Source organism: Taudactylus pleione, unplaced genomic scaffold, assembly GCF_031769625.1.
Source record: "Taudactylus pleione unplaced genomic scaffold, aTauple2 ptg000502l, whole genome shotgun sequence".
Lineage (NCBI taxonomy): Eukaryota > Metazoa > Chordata > Amphibia > Anura > Myobatrachidae > Taudactylus > Taudactylus pleione.
In genome coordinates this window covers 2,761,051-2,780,586 of record NW_028284904.1, presented here as the reverse complement: position 1 = coordinate 2,780,586, position 19,536 = coordinate 2,761,051, and the positions used below count along the sequence as shown (strand labels likewise).

At 47.3% G+C, this 19,536-nt stretch overlaps 1 protein-coding gene across 4 annotated transcripts in view; it reads right to left on the bottom strand.

The window, feature by feature from the left end:
* SLIT1 (slit guidance ligand 1) overlaps positions 1-19,536 on the bottom strand; it is a 379,066-nt gene that overhangs the window by 88,450 nt on the left and 271,080 nt on the right. For all 4 annotated transcript variants that reach the window (XM_088449965.1, XM_088449966.1, XM_088449967.1 and 1 more), the window contains exons 10-13: positions 13,410-13,481; positions 10,833-10,904; positions 3,324-3,395; positions 1,544-1,687 (exon numbers count right to left, since the gene is read on the bottom strand). In XM_088449965.1, coding sequence (XP_088306091.1) covers positions 1,544-1,687; positions 3,324-3,395; positions 10,833-10,904; positions 13,410-13,481 — 360 coding nt within the window. The remainder of the gene's footprint in view (positions 1-1,543; positions 1,688-3,323; positions 3,396-10,832; positions 10,905-13,409; positions 13,482-19,536) is intronic.

Here is a 19,536-nt window from a genome sequence, read left to right as displayed (position 1 = left end):
ATAACTAGTTCCAGCAAATTTGGGGTACCTGAAAATGGGTGCTAGCATATTTTAAAGTTGCTAAAGTGAAGTTTTAAAAACATAAAAAATCCACCTGCCGCAACCACCTGCAAACTTAAAAACACCTGGGGCATACTTTGGGACCCCCCTGGAGTCTATTTCGCTAGTTTTTAAAATTGTCCCCCCAACTTTGTACCTTTTCACCCCCTTTTTCAAAGTAATTTTTTGGGGTGTTCTTAAGTATTTTTTTATCTTTTTTTTTGACACAGTTTAAATTTGGGGGGCTGTCCCAAGGGTGCAGGGTGGTTCCCGCAAGTTTGCACCCCCAAATCCCAATTGTGCACTTTTTTCCGCCTGCTTTCATAGGCAAATCTTTTGAAAAGTGAAACGTTCTTGGAATTGAATACGGGGATAAGTTTTCGCCTAGCGAAATGGCGTCACTGATGAAACTTTTTCGCCGAAAATGGCTTTTCGCACCTAATTGAATACGGCCCAATAAGTATTCCAGCAGCTAAATCTAAAAGTTACAACAAATTAAGTGGGTAGCCCTAAAGTGATGGATACAGGACAGTGATGGATAAGTTTTCGTGCTGTACGTTGTACCATGCACATTCTCAGCTGTATCCCGCACATTGTCGCAAAAATGATATTACAGGGGCAGGTTCAAACAACCGCGTGTGGTAGTGCTACTACTACCTATGCCTGAAGGGTGTTGAAGCACAAACAATGCATTGCAGGGGCAACTCTTTTACTGGTTCGTAAGAGACCTTTAATGCGTTCTGCCGACTTAAAAGGAGATTTCCACTGATTAGTTATTTAATAATCTCAGTTGGTAATACAGCAATTTTCAGACTTGGAGCCCGATGGACGCCAATGCCATTGAAGCTGCACGTTTGCTTTTTATGCCACCACTGCCTGTTCCCTCCCTCAAACGCTCCCTGTCAATCACTCTGCAAGTAAAAAGTTGCTGCGAGCGACTACAGTAATGTACCTTGACGCATGCGCAGTTTACCGATAAGCAACTGCGTTAATTTCAGCATTGAGGACATGAATGAATCAGTCCCAATGTTGTTCATTTCTCGGGTGTCTTATGGGTAAAATAACATTTAGGGGTAAATTTACTAAAGTGAGAGCTTTTAGAAGTGAGTTTTAAAAGAGATGTTGCCCATAGCAACCAATCAGATTCTAGCTATTATCTTCTAGAAGGTGCTAGTTAAATGTTAAGTAGAATCTGATTGGTTGCTATGGGCAACATCACTTCTAAAACTCACTCTCACTTTAGTAAATATACCCCTTAGACTTGTCATCAGCTGTAAGTGGTGACTGTTTTGCTGAGTGCAGTAACGAATACAACCATTAATCAGTAGTCGCCTTCCAGGTCTCTTGTAGTAAACTGTGGATGTGTAAGCTCAGACTCTACTGTATCCTTCCAAGCTGGATATGGAAGAGGCAGAGACTGACTTAAATCTCTGCGCTATGTGCCCAAAGTCATCAGAGCCACAATCTGCCCTATGTACATGATGATATTCGCATTGATACTCACAATGTCTGGATGGCACGGAGAGAAGCGAATGTTCCTTTGGCCAAACTCTGGATTTTGTTGTCATACAGTGACAGCAGCGAGAGGTTCTGCAGGTCCTGGAAGGTGTCAGCTCGGATGCAGTTAATTTTGTTGGCGTTTAGTAGTCTGCGTGCAGGGAGATTAGAGACATTTGGAGTAAAACCACAAGGATAAGGTTTGCAAGGACTGGGAAAATGGCTGCATTGATTTTGACTTAGTAATGTGTGATTATGTTTCAGCAAGTTGCTGGATTTAGGGTAATCAATCAATATTCTGTGTTAAGACAGCAAAATAAACATCAATAAGAAATATTGTCAGCCTAACCTGAAAAAAAAAAACGTATTCGCTTCATTACGCAGCGCGGGCTCTGAGGACTGCAGCCTAAAGGCCACAATGGTTAAGGCTAACTATACGCAAGCAGCCCCCATACAAACCTATATTGATTAACAGATATTATTATCATTTATTTATATGGTGCCACAAACATTCCGCAGCGCCTTACAAAGTACATAAACAAATTGTTGACCAGTGACTTACAGAACAGTACAATACAGGACCAGGACAGGGATAATATACATTGCTACATTAGTGACCATAACACCCAGATATGCAACAGAGCATAAGCAACCAAGTGTTAGGTGCCCTAGTGGTGAGTAAGGAGTAGCTGAAACTAAAGTAGGGAGAAGTACAAGAGGGTAGAGGGCCCTGCTCGTAAGAGCTTACATTCTAAAAATATTAATAGATTAAATAAATATTCACCCATTTTGCTAGGATACACCTACAAATAACCTGGTGCAATTAGTTATCTTCAGAGGTGACGTGGAGTCCAACAGGGTACAATTTAGGTGTTACAAACCATTGTCTCTCATGAAATTATGTAGGAGACCGGAACCCTCATACTAAGTGAAGGAGGAGCCTATGGTCTGGTAACTATTGTCTATTTGATATTTTTAATCAGCATTTTGTGTTGACCAATGGTAAGAATTCTCCTGTAATCTGTTTTAATTCCATGAGGTAAGAACTCACAGCTACTGTGATGTGGGATGATGATCACCACTCAATAATACCCCTTTTCCAATGAGCAGCGACTCGGGTAGACTCGGCAATAACCCGGGCTATTGCAGCAGTGGATAAGGGGTATTAGATTGACAGGAGAGGTCTGAGAGGAGATTAAGGCTTGTTGGGGTAAGGAAGGGAAACAGTAGCACCTGTGAGAGTCAACGCTGCAACTGGCCTTACTAGCTCCCTTAGAGTGAGTGAAGGGAGGACAGCGTTTGTGGGGTGGTCGGAGAAACACAGGCGTGCCAGTGCGTATGAACGCCGTTGCATGGGCGTGTATAAATTATTCACTGCGATGCCATACGCAGCCTGCGTACTCATAGTGTGCGACGAGTTTAGCAATTCATGAGTAAGGTCAGAGCTTGTACAAGTGTGCGTGAGGCTGCGATGGTACCGATGGTTTCGCAGTCTTGCTAAGTATTACGGATGTGTGTAAGGTAAGGTGGGCGTCCTTGTGTAGTGCTGTGATGGCATAGCGATTGCAATGGTTTAGCATATCTTCGCAGTGAGACTGCGTGTGTAACAGCTATTGCAATCGCAGTTGCGATCCGTAATGAATCAAGCTCAGAGTCTGTTAATAAGCAAAGTGTGGGCAGTCATCCCTTCTTATTCACATTAGACAAACACAACAAGAATGGTGGGGTTAGAGCAGAGGACTCTGGGAGAAAGCATGCACATGAAATAGAAGTAAACCCTTACTTACAGAAGCTGCAACGCATGGAGACCAGTAAACACACCTTTAGGAAGGTCTGTAATCTTGTTGCCATATAAAACACTAAAAAATAATGCAGAACATTGTATTAACTTACAGTATCTTTCATGTGTCACTTGCTATATATGCATCCACATCAATGCCCACACGTATTAAGCTGGGTACACACACTTATAAGACATTGCACCGACCGAGCGGCCCATTAGGTAAGCTATACACACTTACCAATCAGCCGCTCGGTATGTCGGGCCAGACATAACAACTGGGCGGGCATTTAAATTTGCCGGCCCTTTTGTTATGTCAGTGTTGGTGATCCCTACAGCAAGTGTACGGACGGTCAGCAGTCCCTGCAGCAAGTGTACGGACGGTCAGCAGTCCCTGCAGCAAGTGTACGGGCGGTCAGCAGTCCCTGCAGCAAGTGTACGGGCGGTCGGCAGTCCCTGCAGCAAGTGTACGGACAGTCAGCAGTCCCTGCAGCAAGTGTACGGGCGGTCGGCAGTCCATGCAGCAAGTGTACGGACGGTCAGCAGTCCCTGCAGAAAGTGTACGGGCGGTCGGCAGTCCCTGCAGAAAGTGTACGGGCAGTCAGCAGTCCATGCAGCAAGTGTACGGGCGTCCGGCAGTCCCTGCAGAAAGTGTACGGGCGGTCGGCAGTCCCTGCAGCAAGTGTACGGTCGGTCGGCAGTCCCTGCAGCAAGTGTACGGGCGGTCGGCAGTCCCTGCAGCAAGTGTACGGGCGGTCGGCAGTCCCTGCAGCAAGTGTACGGGCGGTCGGCAGTCCCTGTAGAAAGTGTACGGGCGGTCGGCAGTCCCTGCAACAAGTGTACGGTCGGTCGGCAGTCCCTGCAGCAAGTGTACGGTTGGTCGGCAGTCCCTGCAGCAAGTGTACGGGCGGTCGGCAGTCCCTGCAGAAAGTGTACGGGCGGTCGGCAGTCCCTGCAGCAAGTGTACGGGCGGTCGGCAGTCCCTGCAGCAAGTGTACAGGCGGTCGGCAGTCACTGCAGCAAGTGTACGAATGGTCGGTGGTCCCTGCAGCAAGTGTACGAGTGGTCGGTAGTGCCTGCAGCAAGTGTATGGGCAGTCAACAGTCCCTGCAGCAAGTGTACAGGCAGTCAGCAGTACCTGCAGCAAGTGTATGGGCAGACGTCAGTCCCTGTAGCAAGTGTACGGGCAGTCAGCAGTCCCTGCAGCAAGTGTACGGGCAGTCAGCAGTCCCTGCAGCAAGTGTACGGGCAGTCAGCAGTCCCTGCAGCAAGTGTACGGGCAGTCAGCAGTCCCTGCAGCAAGTGTACAGGCAGTCAGCAGTACCTGCAGCAAGTGTATGGGCAGACGTCAGTCCCTGTAGCAAGTGTACGGGCAGTCGGCAGTCCCTGCAGCAAGTGTACGGGCGGTCGGTAGTCCCTGCAGCAAGTGTACGAGTGGTCGGTAGTCCCTGCAGCAAGTGTACGAGTGGTAGGTAGTCCCTGCAGCAAGTGTACGGGCTGTCAGCAGTCTCTGCAGCAAGTGTACGGGCGGTCGGCAGTCCCTGCAGCAGGTGAACGGGCGGTCGGCAGTCCCTGCAGCTAGTGTACGGGCGGTCGGCAGTCCCTGCAGCTAGTGTACGGGCGGTCGGCCGACCTGATATGTCTGTGAATGACGAAATTCACAGACATATCGCATGTACAGTACACACCCGCCGATCCGCTACCAATAGATCGCTCGTCGTTCGAAGGAACGATATATCTAGTGGTGTGTGTACCCAGCATTACTTTACGACATGCAGGATATAAAACAGTTGCAATAGCTTACGGGTGGAGGAAAATAGTTTGTGGCTCATTTTCAGTCCATCTGATATGTTAAACTGAAACTAATTGGATTGGACAGAAAAATATCTGTATGCAACAGATTTTCTATAACCGTGCAGTGATTATTTCCCAGAAATAAAAGATTAGCACATTATTTAGTGGTCTACACATTCCGGCTTAGTGACTGATAATTACTATAAATTTGCAGCACCTTCTGAACGGAGAGAAACACATTGAGGGTATCTGGAAATTCTAATAATATGTGAGTGTGAACATTCCAAACGCATACTATAGTTATCTTTGCTAATTAATGCACCAGGTCTTTGGAGGAAAATATATATATCAGATTAGGCATAATTCTATTTTTTCTTAACCAGACATATACAGTATTTAACAGGGACAAGCAGAATCGTTAGATTTTACATTTCTGCAAATACTGGTGCTTAATTTAAACTAACAAATCATTTTCCAAAGATCACATTGCAAGAAGGTCAAAATTTGGGGCCCAAAAAAAGGCTGATTTCTGCTTTTGCTGTAGCACTTGTTAATTATGTGGGCGCCACTTTATCAGTAGTTCAGTGCAAGAACAAAGTTAGAGGTCATGAACTCTTGGAAAGCTTTGTTCTATTTTGTGCAATGTATTGCTTATTATACATATGTAGTATTTTAGGTCAAAGACATTGAAAAACTTCACTATTATATTAATTTATTTTTGCTCTAATAGCCCATTTTCTTTATTTTTAATGAGAGACTGTACAGCCGTCAGCTGTCGCACAGCGGCCTCTTGTTATAGGATTCTATGACAACTTGCTGCACGGTTGAGTCGGGTACTTCAATAAATTATTATTTTATTTCAGACATTAATTTATAATTTGAGAGTCAAATTAATATCGCACATCATCCAGCAAATTTGCTAATTTCTACTGTTTAACAGTTCAACATCTGTCCCTTGGCCCGCTTCACAGGTTATATATAAGATGTCATGTACAGATGACCTCTCACTGATATTACTGGACTCGTCGTGACCAGTGCTGTCCACAGCCAAGAAAATACTACATACAGCAATCACACTATACACTGTGCTGGAGGGAAATGTTCTGATGTCATAGCTGTGATGTCACCTAGTATTTGAGTTAAATGAATGGACGATGGCAACTGGATTTAAATGTAATGAACTTATCTATTGTTGGAACCTCTTAATGCTCAATCCAATGGTGCAAGCGATCGGGTATAAACCCCCGAACATCATCTAAACCAGGGATGGGGAACCTCAGGCCCGGGGGCTGTATAAGGCCCCCGGAATCATTTGGTCTGGCCCTCTAAGCTTTTTTATGATAACCTCATCTGGCTAGCAGGGTGCCTAGAATGGCACCCTACAGCCAGAATCTATGCAGCAGTGCCACCAGGAGCATCCTTAGGACGCTTCAGACAGTCACACCGCTGCCCTTATATCTCCCTGGAGCATCTTCAGGATGCTCCAGGCATTGCTGTAATCACCGGCGATTGTGTGACATCACATGTAGGGGATGTGTCCTGCATCGGGCCCGCAAATAATGTTATATATATCAAAATGGCCCTCGGTAGAAAAAAGGTTCCCCACCCCGATCTAAACATAAAAATATCTACTGGCCACAATAAATATAGATGTGTAAAATATACCTTTGTTTCCAGGCCCTACAGCAGTGTTAGACATTGAGTAAGGGCACAGATATGGTATCATTATACCTAATAGTACTACACAATGAAACAGACCAGTGAATACAGTATCTGGGCTGTACTAATTGAAAATAATAATTATCTATATAATACTGCGGTATGGACCGTTCCATCTCTGTCAGTATATATTTAACCTGTGAAACCAGCATCTCATAAAATACACTTAAAAAACAATTCTGGTCATTGAGGTACAGACTAGAAAAGCCATTTAGCTGTGAGCTCTGTATGGCTGATATATACAGTACTGATTTGCAGTTGCTTATAATCCTTTCACACATATATCAAAATCCACGTGGATATGCTCAGACCCGGGATAGTGGTATGCTCTCTACCAGGGTCTGACTGAGACTCTGGAATTTGACTGCTTGATAGACCTGGCAATTTTCTGGATCTTAAAGGGCATATTTACTAAAGTGCAGGATTTTAGAAGTGGAGATGTTGCCCATAGCAACCAATCAGACTCCAGCTATTACCTTCTAGAAGGTGCTAGATAAATGTTAAGTATAATATGATTGGTTGCTATGGGCAACATCTCCACTTCTAAAAATCCGCACCTTAGTCAATATATCTCTAAGGGCTGTATTCAATTAGAAGCAAAAAGCTGTTCTCAAAAAAGTATCGCGGATCGGGGCTTTTCGCGTGGTTGGAACTTATCTCCGTGTTCAATTCCAGCCGGTTTTCACCTACGAGGGAAGTCAGTGCAATGCATACTTGCCGACATCTCGGCAGGGGAATCCGGGAGGGGGCTGGCAGGTCCGTCCAGCAGGGAGGATGGGGGCGGGTCAAAGAGGCGGAGCGGGGGCATGCCGACGCGATCGCGTCATAGTGGGCCCACCCCCCACTTTATAATGCCAATATTACTGGCATTATAAGGCAGGGGGCGGGGCTACGATGACGCGATTCGCGTTGAATCGCGTCATCACACCCCCGCACCACCCACTTTTGCGGCTGGCGCGGGGGTTAGCGGGGAGCCGGCATCTATTCCGGGGGACTTGCCTAGTCTTGCGGGGTGTCGGGAGCGGCACCCGATTTTCGGTAGGCTCCCGACAGTCCCGGGAGAGTAGGCAAGTATGGTGCAATGTAATAGGCGAAAAAGATTCACCTCTGAATAGCAAAGGTGGGGAAACCACCGGGAACCCGTGGAACAGCCCCCCAAAGGATAACTGTGTCAAAAAGTTCCAGGAAAAAAATTAACACCACCCCAAAAAAGTACTTTAATTTTTGGGTCAAAAAAGTACAAAGGGGACAAGCATACAAACTAGCGAAATAGACTTCTTGGGGTGCTGTAAGGAGGGGCCAAGTGTTTTTGGGATTGCAGGTGCATGTATGAGGGTGGTTTTTCACGTTTTTTTAAAGTTCACTTTAGAGACCTAAAAATATGCCAGCACCCATTTTCAAGTACCCCAAATTTGCCTGGACTACTTATTTTTCACCAGAAAATACTGCTTCACCACTTGTGCAAAGACGCTAACTAGAAGCTATTGCAACAACATAAGTACCCCAAAAAGTTTATTAGGGCTATTCGGGCACATCTACATTGATCCCCAATGTTACTGCATCTTTTTTGGGGGTTCAGTCTGGTTTCCCCAATTCTGACAGCACTTTCCGACTGTTCTGACTTCGCGGCTTGCCGTTTTCACGTGGTTTGGAATTGAATATGGCGAACAGCGGGAATAGCGGGACGCGCACGATAAGTTTTCCACCTCCAAAACACGCGATGTATGTGAAAAGTCTGGCAAGCAGACGCAAAACGGATTGAATACTGCCCTTGGTCTGAAAGAGGCATTACTAACATGTTACAGAATTACTTCACTGAGCAAATATATTGGGGTAGATGCACTAAGCCTTGGAGAGAGAGAAAGTGGAGAGAGATAAAGGACCTTATTCAGAGGCGGCCGTATGGTCTACGACTGCACGGCCGCCTCTATGTTTTGCCAGTGCACATGCGCACGAGGGAGCCGGCTCCTTCGTGCGTATGCGTGAGACCCGCTACGACCAACAGCGCTGGTCGTAGCGGGTCTCTTTCCAAAGGGGGCGAGCTGTCGATGTTGATTGACAGCTCGTCCCGTTTGGAAGGCGGGCCGGGGGGGTGGCAGCCCAAACGGAGGCGTTCCCATGGGAACGCCTGCCGTTTGGGGGAGGCCCCACTGACATCACTAGTGATGTCAGTGGAGAGCTTCCGGCTCTGACAGAGCCAGAAGCACTCCGGGGCTTACGACAAGTGAGACCCTACCCTAGGGTCTCGTCGTAAGCCCCGATGCCATCGCGACCATCACCCGAGCGGTCGTTAGAGCTGTGGGTGTTAACCCACAGCCTAACGACCGCAACAGAGGCGGGCGGTCAAGATGCAAGTGGCCGCCCAGTTTCTGAGCGACCGCCTGCATCCTCCGACCGCCTCTGAATGAGGCCCAAAGTACCAACCAATCAGCTCCTAACTGTCATTTTTTTTTTAAGCACAGTCTGTAAAATGACAGTTAAGCTGAGTACACACTAGACAATTTTTTTTAACAATTTGACCGATTCCGACATATCAGAACAACAAATCCTCCAAACCGTCTCGTGTGTACCCACTATGGGTAATATTCAATTAGAAGCGAAAAGCCGATATCCGCTAAAAAAGTATCGCCGATTGCGACTTTTCGCCTGTCGGAAAAGTTTTGCCTTATTCAAGTTCACTTTGAAGACATCAAAACCTTGCTAGCACCCATTTTCAGTTACCCCAAGTTTCACTGGACTACTTATTTTGTCCAAACAATACTGCTTTATGCTATTCTTCACCACTAGTACAAATGTGCTAATTAGTGGCAATTGTGCGAACCTATGCACCCCAATAGTTTTATTAGGGCTAATCGGGCACTACTACATTGATCCCCAATGTTTCTGCATCTTTTTGGGGGGTACAGACTGATTTCCCCAATTCTGACACCACTTTTGCCTGTTCTGACTTTGCGTGTCTCCGTTTTCGCGTCGTTTGGAATTGAATACGGTGAATCGCGGGGATGCGAGTGATAAGTTTCTGCGACTAAAATACGTGATGTAGGCAAAAAGTCCGGCATGCGAAAAAGTATCACAGGTGCAAAACTAATTTAATACGGCACTGTGTCGGCTGTTGCTTGCTCCCGTCAGGTTGACCCTACATGCAGCTTAATCTGACTATGCGACTGAAGACCCCATGCAGCGGGGGCGGGGGGGGAGTTGTCAGTTTCATTGCTGGGTACACACATCTTTTAGTGCGTACCCAGCTTTAGGAGCTGATTGGTTGGTACTTTATCTCTCTCCAAGGCGTGTGGGATGCAATGTCAAATTTGGAACCGTAGCAATGCCAGGAAATGGCCCGGCTTACCGTATCCTATTGAAGCAAACTAATTTTAGGGAACGTCAGTACCATAAGAAGTACACATTGTTGAATGTGATGTTAATTGAATCTATCCACTTTTTCAATAATGTTAATAATCATCCTCAGCATGAGTCACCTCACCCTTTGCAGCTGCGCGGTAATAAATTAGTCATATTACAACCAATCAAGATAAAACACTTCTAGCAATTTTGTTTTTACAGGTTTATAAATCACAGACTCTTTTTAGAGACTTTTTAATCATGTTTCCTCTGCATGAAGTTCTAATTAACATGAAAGTCAGAGCTGCCGAATCTCATCAGTTTTCAGCCCACATAAAGCCGGTGCATTAAAATTCACATTTCCAGTGCAGCCATCCCAAACATTACTGTATTAAAGTCCCTCTCCGGAGTAAATGGGTTTTTTGTGCCGTCACTGCACGAGCTGCGGCCCCTGATAGGGAAGATTTATTTTCCCAGTGTAAAACACTCAGCATTTAATACTGAGCATAATGCAATTGTTAAATAGAAACGACATTAGGAATCTGCATTACATAAGAGAGAGGCTGGCGAGCGGGGCACCGCGAGATCATGTATTACAGGTAGGTCTGCGCCATTCTCCGCATAATGTCATTTTGTCCGGTGACCCCGTCTGAATTCAACTTACAGGGAATTAAGTGAACGGAGGCCGTGGAAAGCGTCGGGGGCAATCTCTGAGATCTGGTTGTTACTCAGGTCTCTGAAAAATAAAGAAAAAAACAATGAGTATTAAATTGAATGCAGAAAATAAACTTTGTAATGTAAAACAGCAGGCGCCGACCTTACAAATTTGCAGTTATACTGCTTTTATACCTAAATTCTGGGTCTGATCAGGAGGTTGGAACAGAGGGCCTGATTCAGACCCGCTCGCCAGCGCTCGCAAGCGGGTCGATGTTGGCCCAGTGCGCATGCGCACGACGGACTGGCTCCGTCCTGCGCATGCGCGAGACCCGGATAGCGACGGGCAAACCGTCGCTATGGGTCTCGCTACAAAGGGGGCGTGCTGTCGATGGTGAGTGACAGCACGCCCCCTTAGGTGGGCATGCCGGGGGCGTGGCTGGCCAGACCGAGGCGTTCCCATGGGAACGCCTACCGTCTGGGGCCGGCCCCACTGACATCACAAGTGATGTCAGTGGGAGTGCCTTCGGCTCTGATAGAGCCAAAAGTACTCCAGGGCTTGCGGCAGCGAGACCCTACCACAAGGGTCTCGTCGCAAGCCCGATGGTCTTGACCATCGCGACCATCTTTTTGGCCGCTCGATATAGCTGTGGGTGGTCACCCACAACTATGTGAGTGGCCAGGAGGCCGCTCTAAAAAAAGAGAGGGAGGGCACTGATTCAGAGCGAGCGCTCTGAAAGAGCGTCCGGCTCTGAATCAGGCCCAGGGTTCCAAACCGGATCAGACCCGGAATTTAGCCGGCGCTGACCCAGGAAATTCCCGAGTCAGCGCAGTTCACACCAGAGTCGGGTCTGCAGTGACCCGGCTCTACCGGCGTGGAAGTGGACACTTGGAGATGACGTCATCTCCAAGCGCCACTGAAGCCGGCCAATTGGCCGCCATGCGGCGAGCTCCAGGTAATCATGGCCCGGATTGCGCCGTTTACACTGCACAGTTTCACGGGTCATTCCCGTGTTAAACCCTGCAAGTTACCTGGTTTGGATGGCCGGGTCAGTCGACATGGGAATTCAACCCTGTCCCTTTTTACACCAAAGAGCTACCCGGGGTAACCCTGCAATAACCTGGGTTTTAGCTCTGGTGTAAAAGGGGTAATACAGTATTGGGCCACAGTCAACTGAAATCAAAAGTTATTTTAGTAAGCTAATATTACCCTAACTCCATATTTCTAAACATCTAAAGGTAAGCTGGGTACACACCCAGCGTCCAATGTAACGATACATAGCGTGCGCCGTACACACTGCACGATCTGGTGTCCAACGGCGCAATGTGTAGTTACATGCGGCATATAACTGCACCGTGTCATTCATTGCATCATCCATCTGTCATGAAGGAGAGCAGATGGGACGATGCGGTGAACCACGGCCGGGAACAATGGATTGGGCATACGCACTATACAATGTGTTAGATATATCGTTCCGATCTGCGTCAGAACGATATATCATACAGATACATCATATAGTGTGTACCCAGCTTAACTTTGAGTTCTGTTAAAGCTAAAAAGATTAACGTTTACTTAAAACAACAATGGGATTACCTTTAGCTACCTTCATACATAACGCCACAATTTGTGAACACTGTCGAGGAAATGAGCTAGAATCCATATCATTAATGCTATAATGTTTTACTTATCTAATGTTACTGTCACTCGAAGGGGGAGATAATTCGAACCTCCTAAAGAGGGCAGGTGGAGACGTTGCCCATAGCAACCAATCAGCTTCTGCCTATCATTTTACAGAGTATACTTGATAAATGATAGCTAGAAGCTAATTGGTTGCTTTGGGTAACTTCTCCACTTGTACTCTCCACTTGATGCATTTCCCCCTAATTGCCCAGGCGTGCGCAATGCTGGTCGTCTTCGACATTTTAGTGCCCGATTCATGCACGATTACTGAGCGATTGAACGATAACGATAAGTGGATACGCGGCTTAAACCCTATTCTACCGCAAATGTCGACGTGCAACCGATACAGCATCGATGTTGGAGCGTATACAACCTTCATCGCAACCTTCAATAGGTCGACAGTATAAAGGTCGTCACATGCTTTTTTTTATTTTAACCTAACCCTAACCATCATGAAAAAAAAAACGTATTGACACTTTTAGTGTCAACATGTTAAATGTCAACCTTTTCCGTGTTGACCTTCTGAATGTCGACCATTTTATTGTAGACCAATCGACCAATTGCAAAGACAGTGAAGCCTGGAAGTGGGCGTCTCTGCGCTCATACACCCCGTCGCACAGTGGAGCATAAAGAGAAAGCTGAGGTAAGCATTTGCATACTTCCACAAGCGTTACCGAGGGAGCGGCTGCATTAGTGTGCATCTCTGAATCATTCCCACTGTTTCTGTCTCAAAATTTCGTACAGATATGGTTCAATTCTCTTTTTTACCTTCTGGGCTGCAGAGTGCTGTGTCTGTCCTGAGGGACAGGGGGGGAATGTGAGGCAGGCGGCCATTTTAATACTCATATCACAATAATCCCAATTAATGATGGCTGTGAAGGAAAAGAGTTATTGCATGGTACTTACATCCTGCGCAGCTTCTTATAGGGAGAAAAAGCGCCGGGCGGTACTGACTTGATTCCATTCAGCTCCAAACGTCTACATAAAAAAACGTGAAAAACATTAAATACTGGGCGGAGTTGGGGTTTCCCTCATGCCCTGAGAGCATGCAGCCCACACAGTCACGTTCAGATGAATGACTGATTGTACATGTCCTAAGGCAACTTCTATTACATGCATTGGTTCTTCAGTGCGGGTTTTTAGAAGTGGAGATGTTGCCGATAGCACCAAATCAGATTCTACTTATCAGTTATCTATTCCCTTCTAGAAGATAACAGCTAGAATCTGATTGGTTGCCATGGGCAACAACTCCACTTCTAAGTAATTATACCCCCAGATCTCTGTCCTGGCTCTGCGACAGTATGTAGCCATGGTTGTTATATAACGTTACTCTCGTCTATCAACATTATTTGATATTTACACAAAACTGCGTATTACCCTCTTTATAATGCCGTTTCTGGTGGCGTTACTCATAGCAACCAATCAAATTCTATAATTTCTTAGAATGTACAAAATACACGTTAGGCCAGAATCTGTCTGGTTGCTACGGGTAACACCTTGACTTTTGTAAATAACTGGTAATAAATGAATAATAATAAATATGAGAAAATAACAGCATAGAGGAAGGAGTTCTTGCTTTTAAATCCTGGATAATTCATTCACACAATGCCCAATGCTCAGTCTGTGAAGAGGGTTTGTGCAGTATATACAGAGACTGTCCCTGTGAATAATAAGATTAATGACAAAGTGTAATCTGAAGCACTGAACTGAATCATCAAAGTTATAAGGGAAAGCGCCAGGGTTTTCCAGACACCGAGCTGGACTCCAATCAGTCCAACAATTGGAAATAATTAAGGAGACCATGAAAGATCACAGGATAATAAATCTCCCCTATTGCCAGCACTAGTAAACTACTCCCTAACGACTGACAGATCCAGTTTACATGAATGCGTTAATGTTGGCACAGTGACACAGTGGTTAGCATTGTTGACTTATTGCTCTGGGGTTATATTTTCAGTGCTACGGCCCTTCTGTGTGGAGTTTGTATGTTCACATATGTCATCTGTCTACTTGAATATATAAGACATAGGGGTATTTTTACTAAAGTGAGAGTTTTTAGAAGTGGAGATGAATGATAACGATATCGTTCATCGTTATGTCGTTCATATCGTTGACTTTTTTAATAAGAACGATACGCGTTCCCGCATGGATGATGAAAGATATCTTCCATCGTCCATCCTGCCTGTCCAACTTGGACAATATCGTTGTTCTATGCGTTCATATTGTTCATTCTGATGTTGGTCATTGGTGAAATCGTTCATAGATCGTTGACAAAATCGTTCATAACGTTGAATGATATCGTTCAATTTTAACAGTGAAAATTTACAGGGAAATCGTTCACCTATATCGTTGTTTGTACAAGTCGTCCCGTGTGTACGCAGCGTAAGGATGACAAGTGGATAAGTTGCCCATAGCAATCAGCTATGTACTATCATTTTATAGAATGTACTTGATAAATGATAGCTAGAAGCTGACTGGTTGCTATGGGAAACTTCTCCACTTGTCCTATTTAGATGTTTTGATACATCTCCCCCATAGCCACATCCGAAAACGCACAGGAATTCTCTTTTAGGGTCATATGCATTAATAAGGATGATTCATTTAGGCAATTCATTTAGGTGAATAAGGATTCCTTATTATCGGCCAAGCCCTGATAATAAGGAATCCTTCTTTGCCTAAATGAATTGCCGGGACAGGGGCTGTGATAGGACCATGGAGAGCCGGCTCTAGGCATCGGCAAACTAAGAAAATGCCTAGGGGCATCCAAGGCCACCTAGGGCCGGCGGAGGTTTGGGGCAGGCACGGACGAGGCACCTGCAGAGACTCTGAGAGCTAATGTTGCTGCTGCGCAGCATCCATGATTGGCGCTCATTTAGCAGCTAACAGGTCAGGGTGATGGGTGCTGTGCTGGCAGAGGGGTGATGGGTGCTGTGCTGGCAGAGGGGTGATGGGTGCTGGTTGATGGGTGCTGCGCTGTGATCTGTACTGGGAGCACAATGGGGGAAGGGGGCACAGCACAGTTAGACGGCACTCCTTCTGCAAGGCTACACCCCTTTTCAGGATCCCACCGGGGGAGGGAGCACCCAAAATCTGGCCTAGGGGACAAATTTGGCTAGGGCTGGCTCTGGGACCATGTCCCATCGATCCACAATCACTTCACTTTCTATTTCGGCCAGCTGCTGCGCTACTGCACCAAGGACGGAAGGCGGATGTGCGAGTGGGGAATGGGTATGAAGTCCCGGCGGCTGAATAGCCGCTGGTTCATATCCCAACGCCAGCAGCCCGAAGGGAGAAGATCAAGACAGGGCAGGTAACTAAGTACCCATGCCACTCTCCCCCCCCCAACCCTCCCTTAGTGGTGCATGACCCTAGCCTCCCCCCCTAGTGCCTAACCCTAACCTCCCCCCGGGGGTGCCTATCCCTAACCTCCCCCCCTAGTGCCTAACCCTAACCACCCCCCGGGGGTGCCTAACCCTAACCTCCCCCCCTAGTGCCTAACCCTAACCTCCCCCCGGGGGTGCCTAACCCTAGCCTCCCCCCCTAGTGCCTAACCCTAACGTCCCCCCGGGGGTGCCTAACCCTAACCTCCCCCCGGGGGTGCCTAACCCTAACCTCCCCCCTAGTGTCTAACCTCCCCCCTAGGAGTGCCTAACCCTATCCACCCCCTAGGAGTGCCTAACCCTAACCACCCCCCGGGGGTGCCTAACCCTAACCTATCCCCTAGGAGTGCCTAACCATGACCACCCCCCGGGGGTGCCTAACCCTAACCTCCCCCCTAGGAGTGCCTAACCCTATCCACCCCCCTAGGCATGCCTAACCCTGACCACCTCCCGGGGGTGCCTAATCCTTAACCTTAGCCTCCCCTCGGGGGGTGCCTAACCCTCCCCCCTAGGGGTGCCTAACCCTAACCCCCCCAAAACCTAACCCTAACCCCGCTAAGCTCCCTAAAACTTACCCTCCCCCCCGTGGCTAACGCTAAGGTCGCCCGGACTTACCTCGTTCGGTCCAGTGTCCTTTGGCATTCTGGTGTCGGTATTTCGATGCCTATCTTAAATCCCTTGTCGGGATTCCGATGCCGGTATTGAGACTGGCGGAGACATACCTACATCCCGCGAGCGGGCAGCAGCGAATGTAGTCTGTGGGCTTATAACAGTTTAAAGATGACCAAGCTTGGTAACTCCGACAGCCTAGCAGCTCCCATAGAAACTTTCTATGGGGGCTGTTTCTGCTGTCGGAAATGAAGGGTCCCTCCATGGTACAACAGTACATCCAGAAGATCCTTAATATTCGCGGGTACGCCCCCCCCCCACCAAAAAACAAACAAACAGGTGTTTTGGGGGGATATCCCGCAAATATTATTTGATGATTAGGCTCCATAGGGCCTGATTTATAGATCAACGCAATGGTGACATTTTCACAAATGTCCAATTTTTGTCTACTTCGTATGGTCTTGCGGAGGAAGTCGCACTGCGTATGTGCATCGATGGTCTTGCGGCGGCAGTCGCAGAGTGGATTTATTTGCAAAGTGATTGACTGTCAGGGACCATTTGTGGGCGGTAACGGGGTGGTGGTGACGCAGCCATGTTGCGACCGTTTCAGTGGCGTCACAACCTGCAACTACGATCCCAGTTGTTAAGTCTCTGGCGTCTTAGTTCCGTCAGTCATTCTGCATGTGTGTCCGATGGTTACATACTTGTATGCAAGCGGGGGATCTGCAAAGCTGCTGGTGGTCGTCTCGATACAAATCCCGGCAGCTGCGCCATTTGCACATTTTCTCAGAGCCGCGAGGGGATTTTCGACCGTCTCTAAATTCACGTTCGCCATGATTCTGTTATAATGAGGATCCTGCAACGTAACTGGATGTCTGTGAGGGGATTAAGCACTCTTGGGCACTGCATGGGGAAGCACAGCCAGGAAAAGGCCCATAGTACAGATAATAAATAGGTATTACTCAGCAATGACTGATTTTTATCTTTACTAGTTCACTTCCCATTGCCAGCAGCACTGCTATCCCATGTAGTGTCCGCACACCTCCGTAAGTGACCTTCTCTGTGCTGTAACCAGGCCTTCAGGCTTCTCCTAATGACTGTTCCTTGCCGGAGGCAGGGAGGGAGCGACCTGTCAGCTGTGCCAATGGAGCACAATGACCCGCGCTAACACGCCATCAATTACATTTAGCGGATGTCAGCAGGAGCCCGTGTATAATGACAAAGCGCGGGTAATGTGTTCAGCTCTGAGGAGTAGGCTCGCCATATCATCCCTTTATTTCGGGGGAATGATTTGCACAGATTCTGTGGCTGGCTGACTTCAAGTCTCCATTTCTCCTGATTTTAATCAGCCAGAGAACCTGTGTAATTCACGTGTGACCTGAATTAAAGGGATGAGCTGGCAAGCCTACACTGCAGCCACTTCAGCCCTCGAGAGGACATTAGCGCGGAGGAGCTGAGCCGTAACAGAGCATCCTGCGGTGACTGCAGGCCGGGAAATGGTGTCTGACGCTGAATAACACATGTGGAGGCAGGTTCATTCACATGGGGCCCTACTATAGCTCAGTCATCAGTTACACAGGGATAGTCTGTATCTGCCGCCATCGCTAATGATCTGGGGGGCTCCATATTAATGGACAAGAGCGGACGGGGACAATTGTTCTTCTGGTCGTTCAGTAAACAATACAGAAACTAGGGGTTTTCTACCAAAAGGACTTAAAAAAAAAACCTTGCCCTGCTGGATTAAACTAAGGACCTGATTCAGACCCACTCGCAAGATTCGATCGCTCGCTGGCAAAAAGGGGCCGGATATTTAAATGAAGCACTCGCACTGCGTCACGTAAGGACGCCCACTATGTTTTAGCGAGCTACGGCAAAGTGCGCTCGCAAATGTCTGAAGACGCCCCATTGCCTCTCGCAACACACGTCATCTCTGGGACATGAAGGATTAATCGGGACCATCGTGAGCCATCGTAGCTGCTCGCAGCCCTTGGGGTTGCCTTAACCTGCCGCAAGCATAGCGATCAGTGCGGACTGAAATACTGTACATGCAGGGGACGTGTACAATGACGCTACTTTGATAATTATGCACGCCCTTTAAACGCCGTTTTGGGGGCCAGACACGTCTGCGTTCGCACATCCACTCCCCCGTTTACAAGCACCTTCCCGTTACCACCCACAAACGGCGCTATCTGTCACTCAAAGTAGCGACCTGATAGTGGCTTACGAGCTACCAAAATCAGATCGCAACGAATGGCTTGCGCACGCGCACTGCAAATTATACGCATGCGCAGATGGGAGAAAATCGCTCAGAGTGAGTGATCGCGCCTTAGCGAGCGGGTCTGAATCAGGTCCTAAGTGTAGTTGTGGCAGGATGGAAGCGTGCATTCTGTGGGCTGAACCGATTTTTACGAGAATGCCTCTGCTCAATTCACTTGGAGGGTCACTGAGGCACGAGGCACAATGCATAGCCTTAATGTGTTAAATACAAAAAAAATATGTGAATATTAGCAGTCACAGCATACATCAGTGACCACATATATGTACAACACCACAAAACACAGAAAACCAAGGTAACGTAACCCTAATGTGTCTGTGCGACAGGGACTATAGGGTCCATTTATCAATAATCGCATAGTCGGTGCGATATTAGCGCCAATGATCACATTTCAGTATGCGATATTAGCGCCGGAATGTATGAAATCACACATGCAGGCACAGAGGACCTCATTCAGAGTCTGTCGTAAGCGGCCGCTCGGTCGTACCCAGCGATGTTCGCAAAACAGCGCATGCGTAAGTTTCGCAATGCGCGTGCGCAAACTAGCTGTTGCGATCGGAAATTTTTCTCTCCTTCAACTTGGCCAGGTCGTCAGTTTGAGTGACAGAATGAGGCGTTTGTGGGTGGTAACAGGGGAAGGTGCTTGTGAACGGGGGAGTGGAGATCCGAACGCAGGCGTGCCTGACTATGCAAACAGCGTTTTATGGGAGTGCATAATTAACTAAGTAGTGTCATGGCAAATGTGACATGGGAGGTTTTTACACTGACT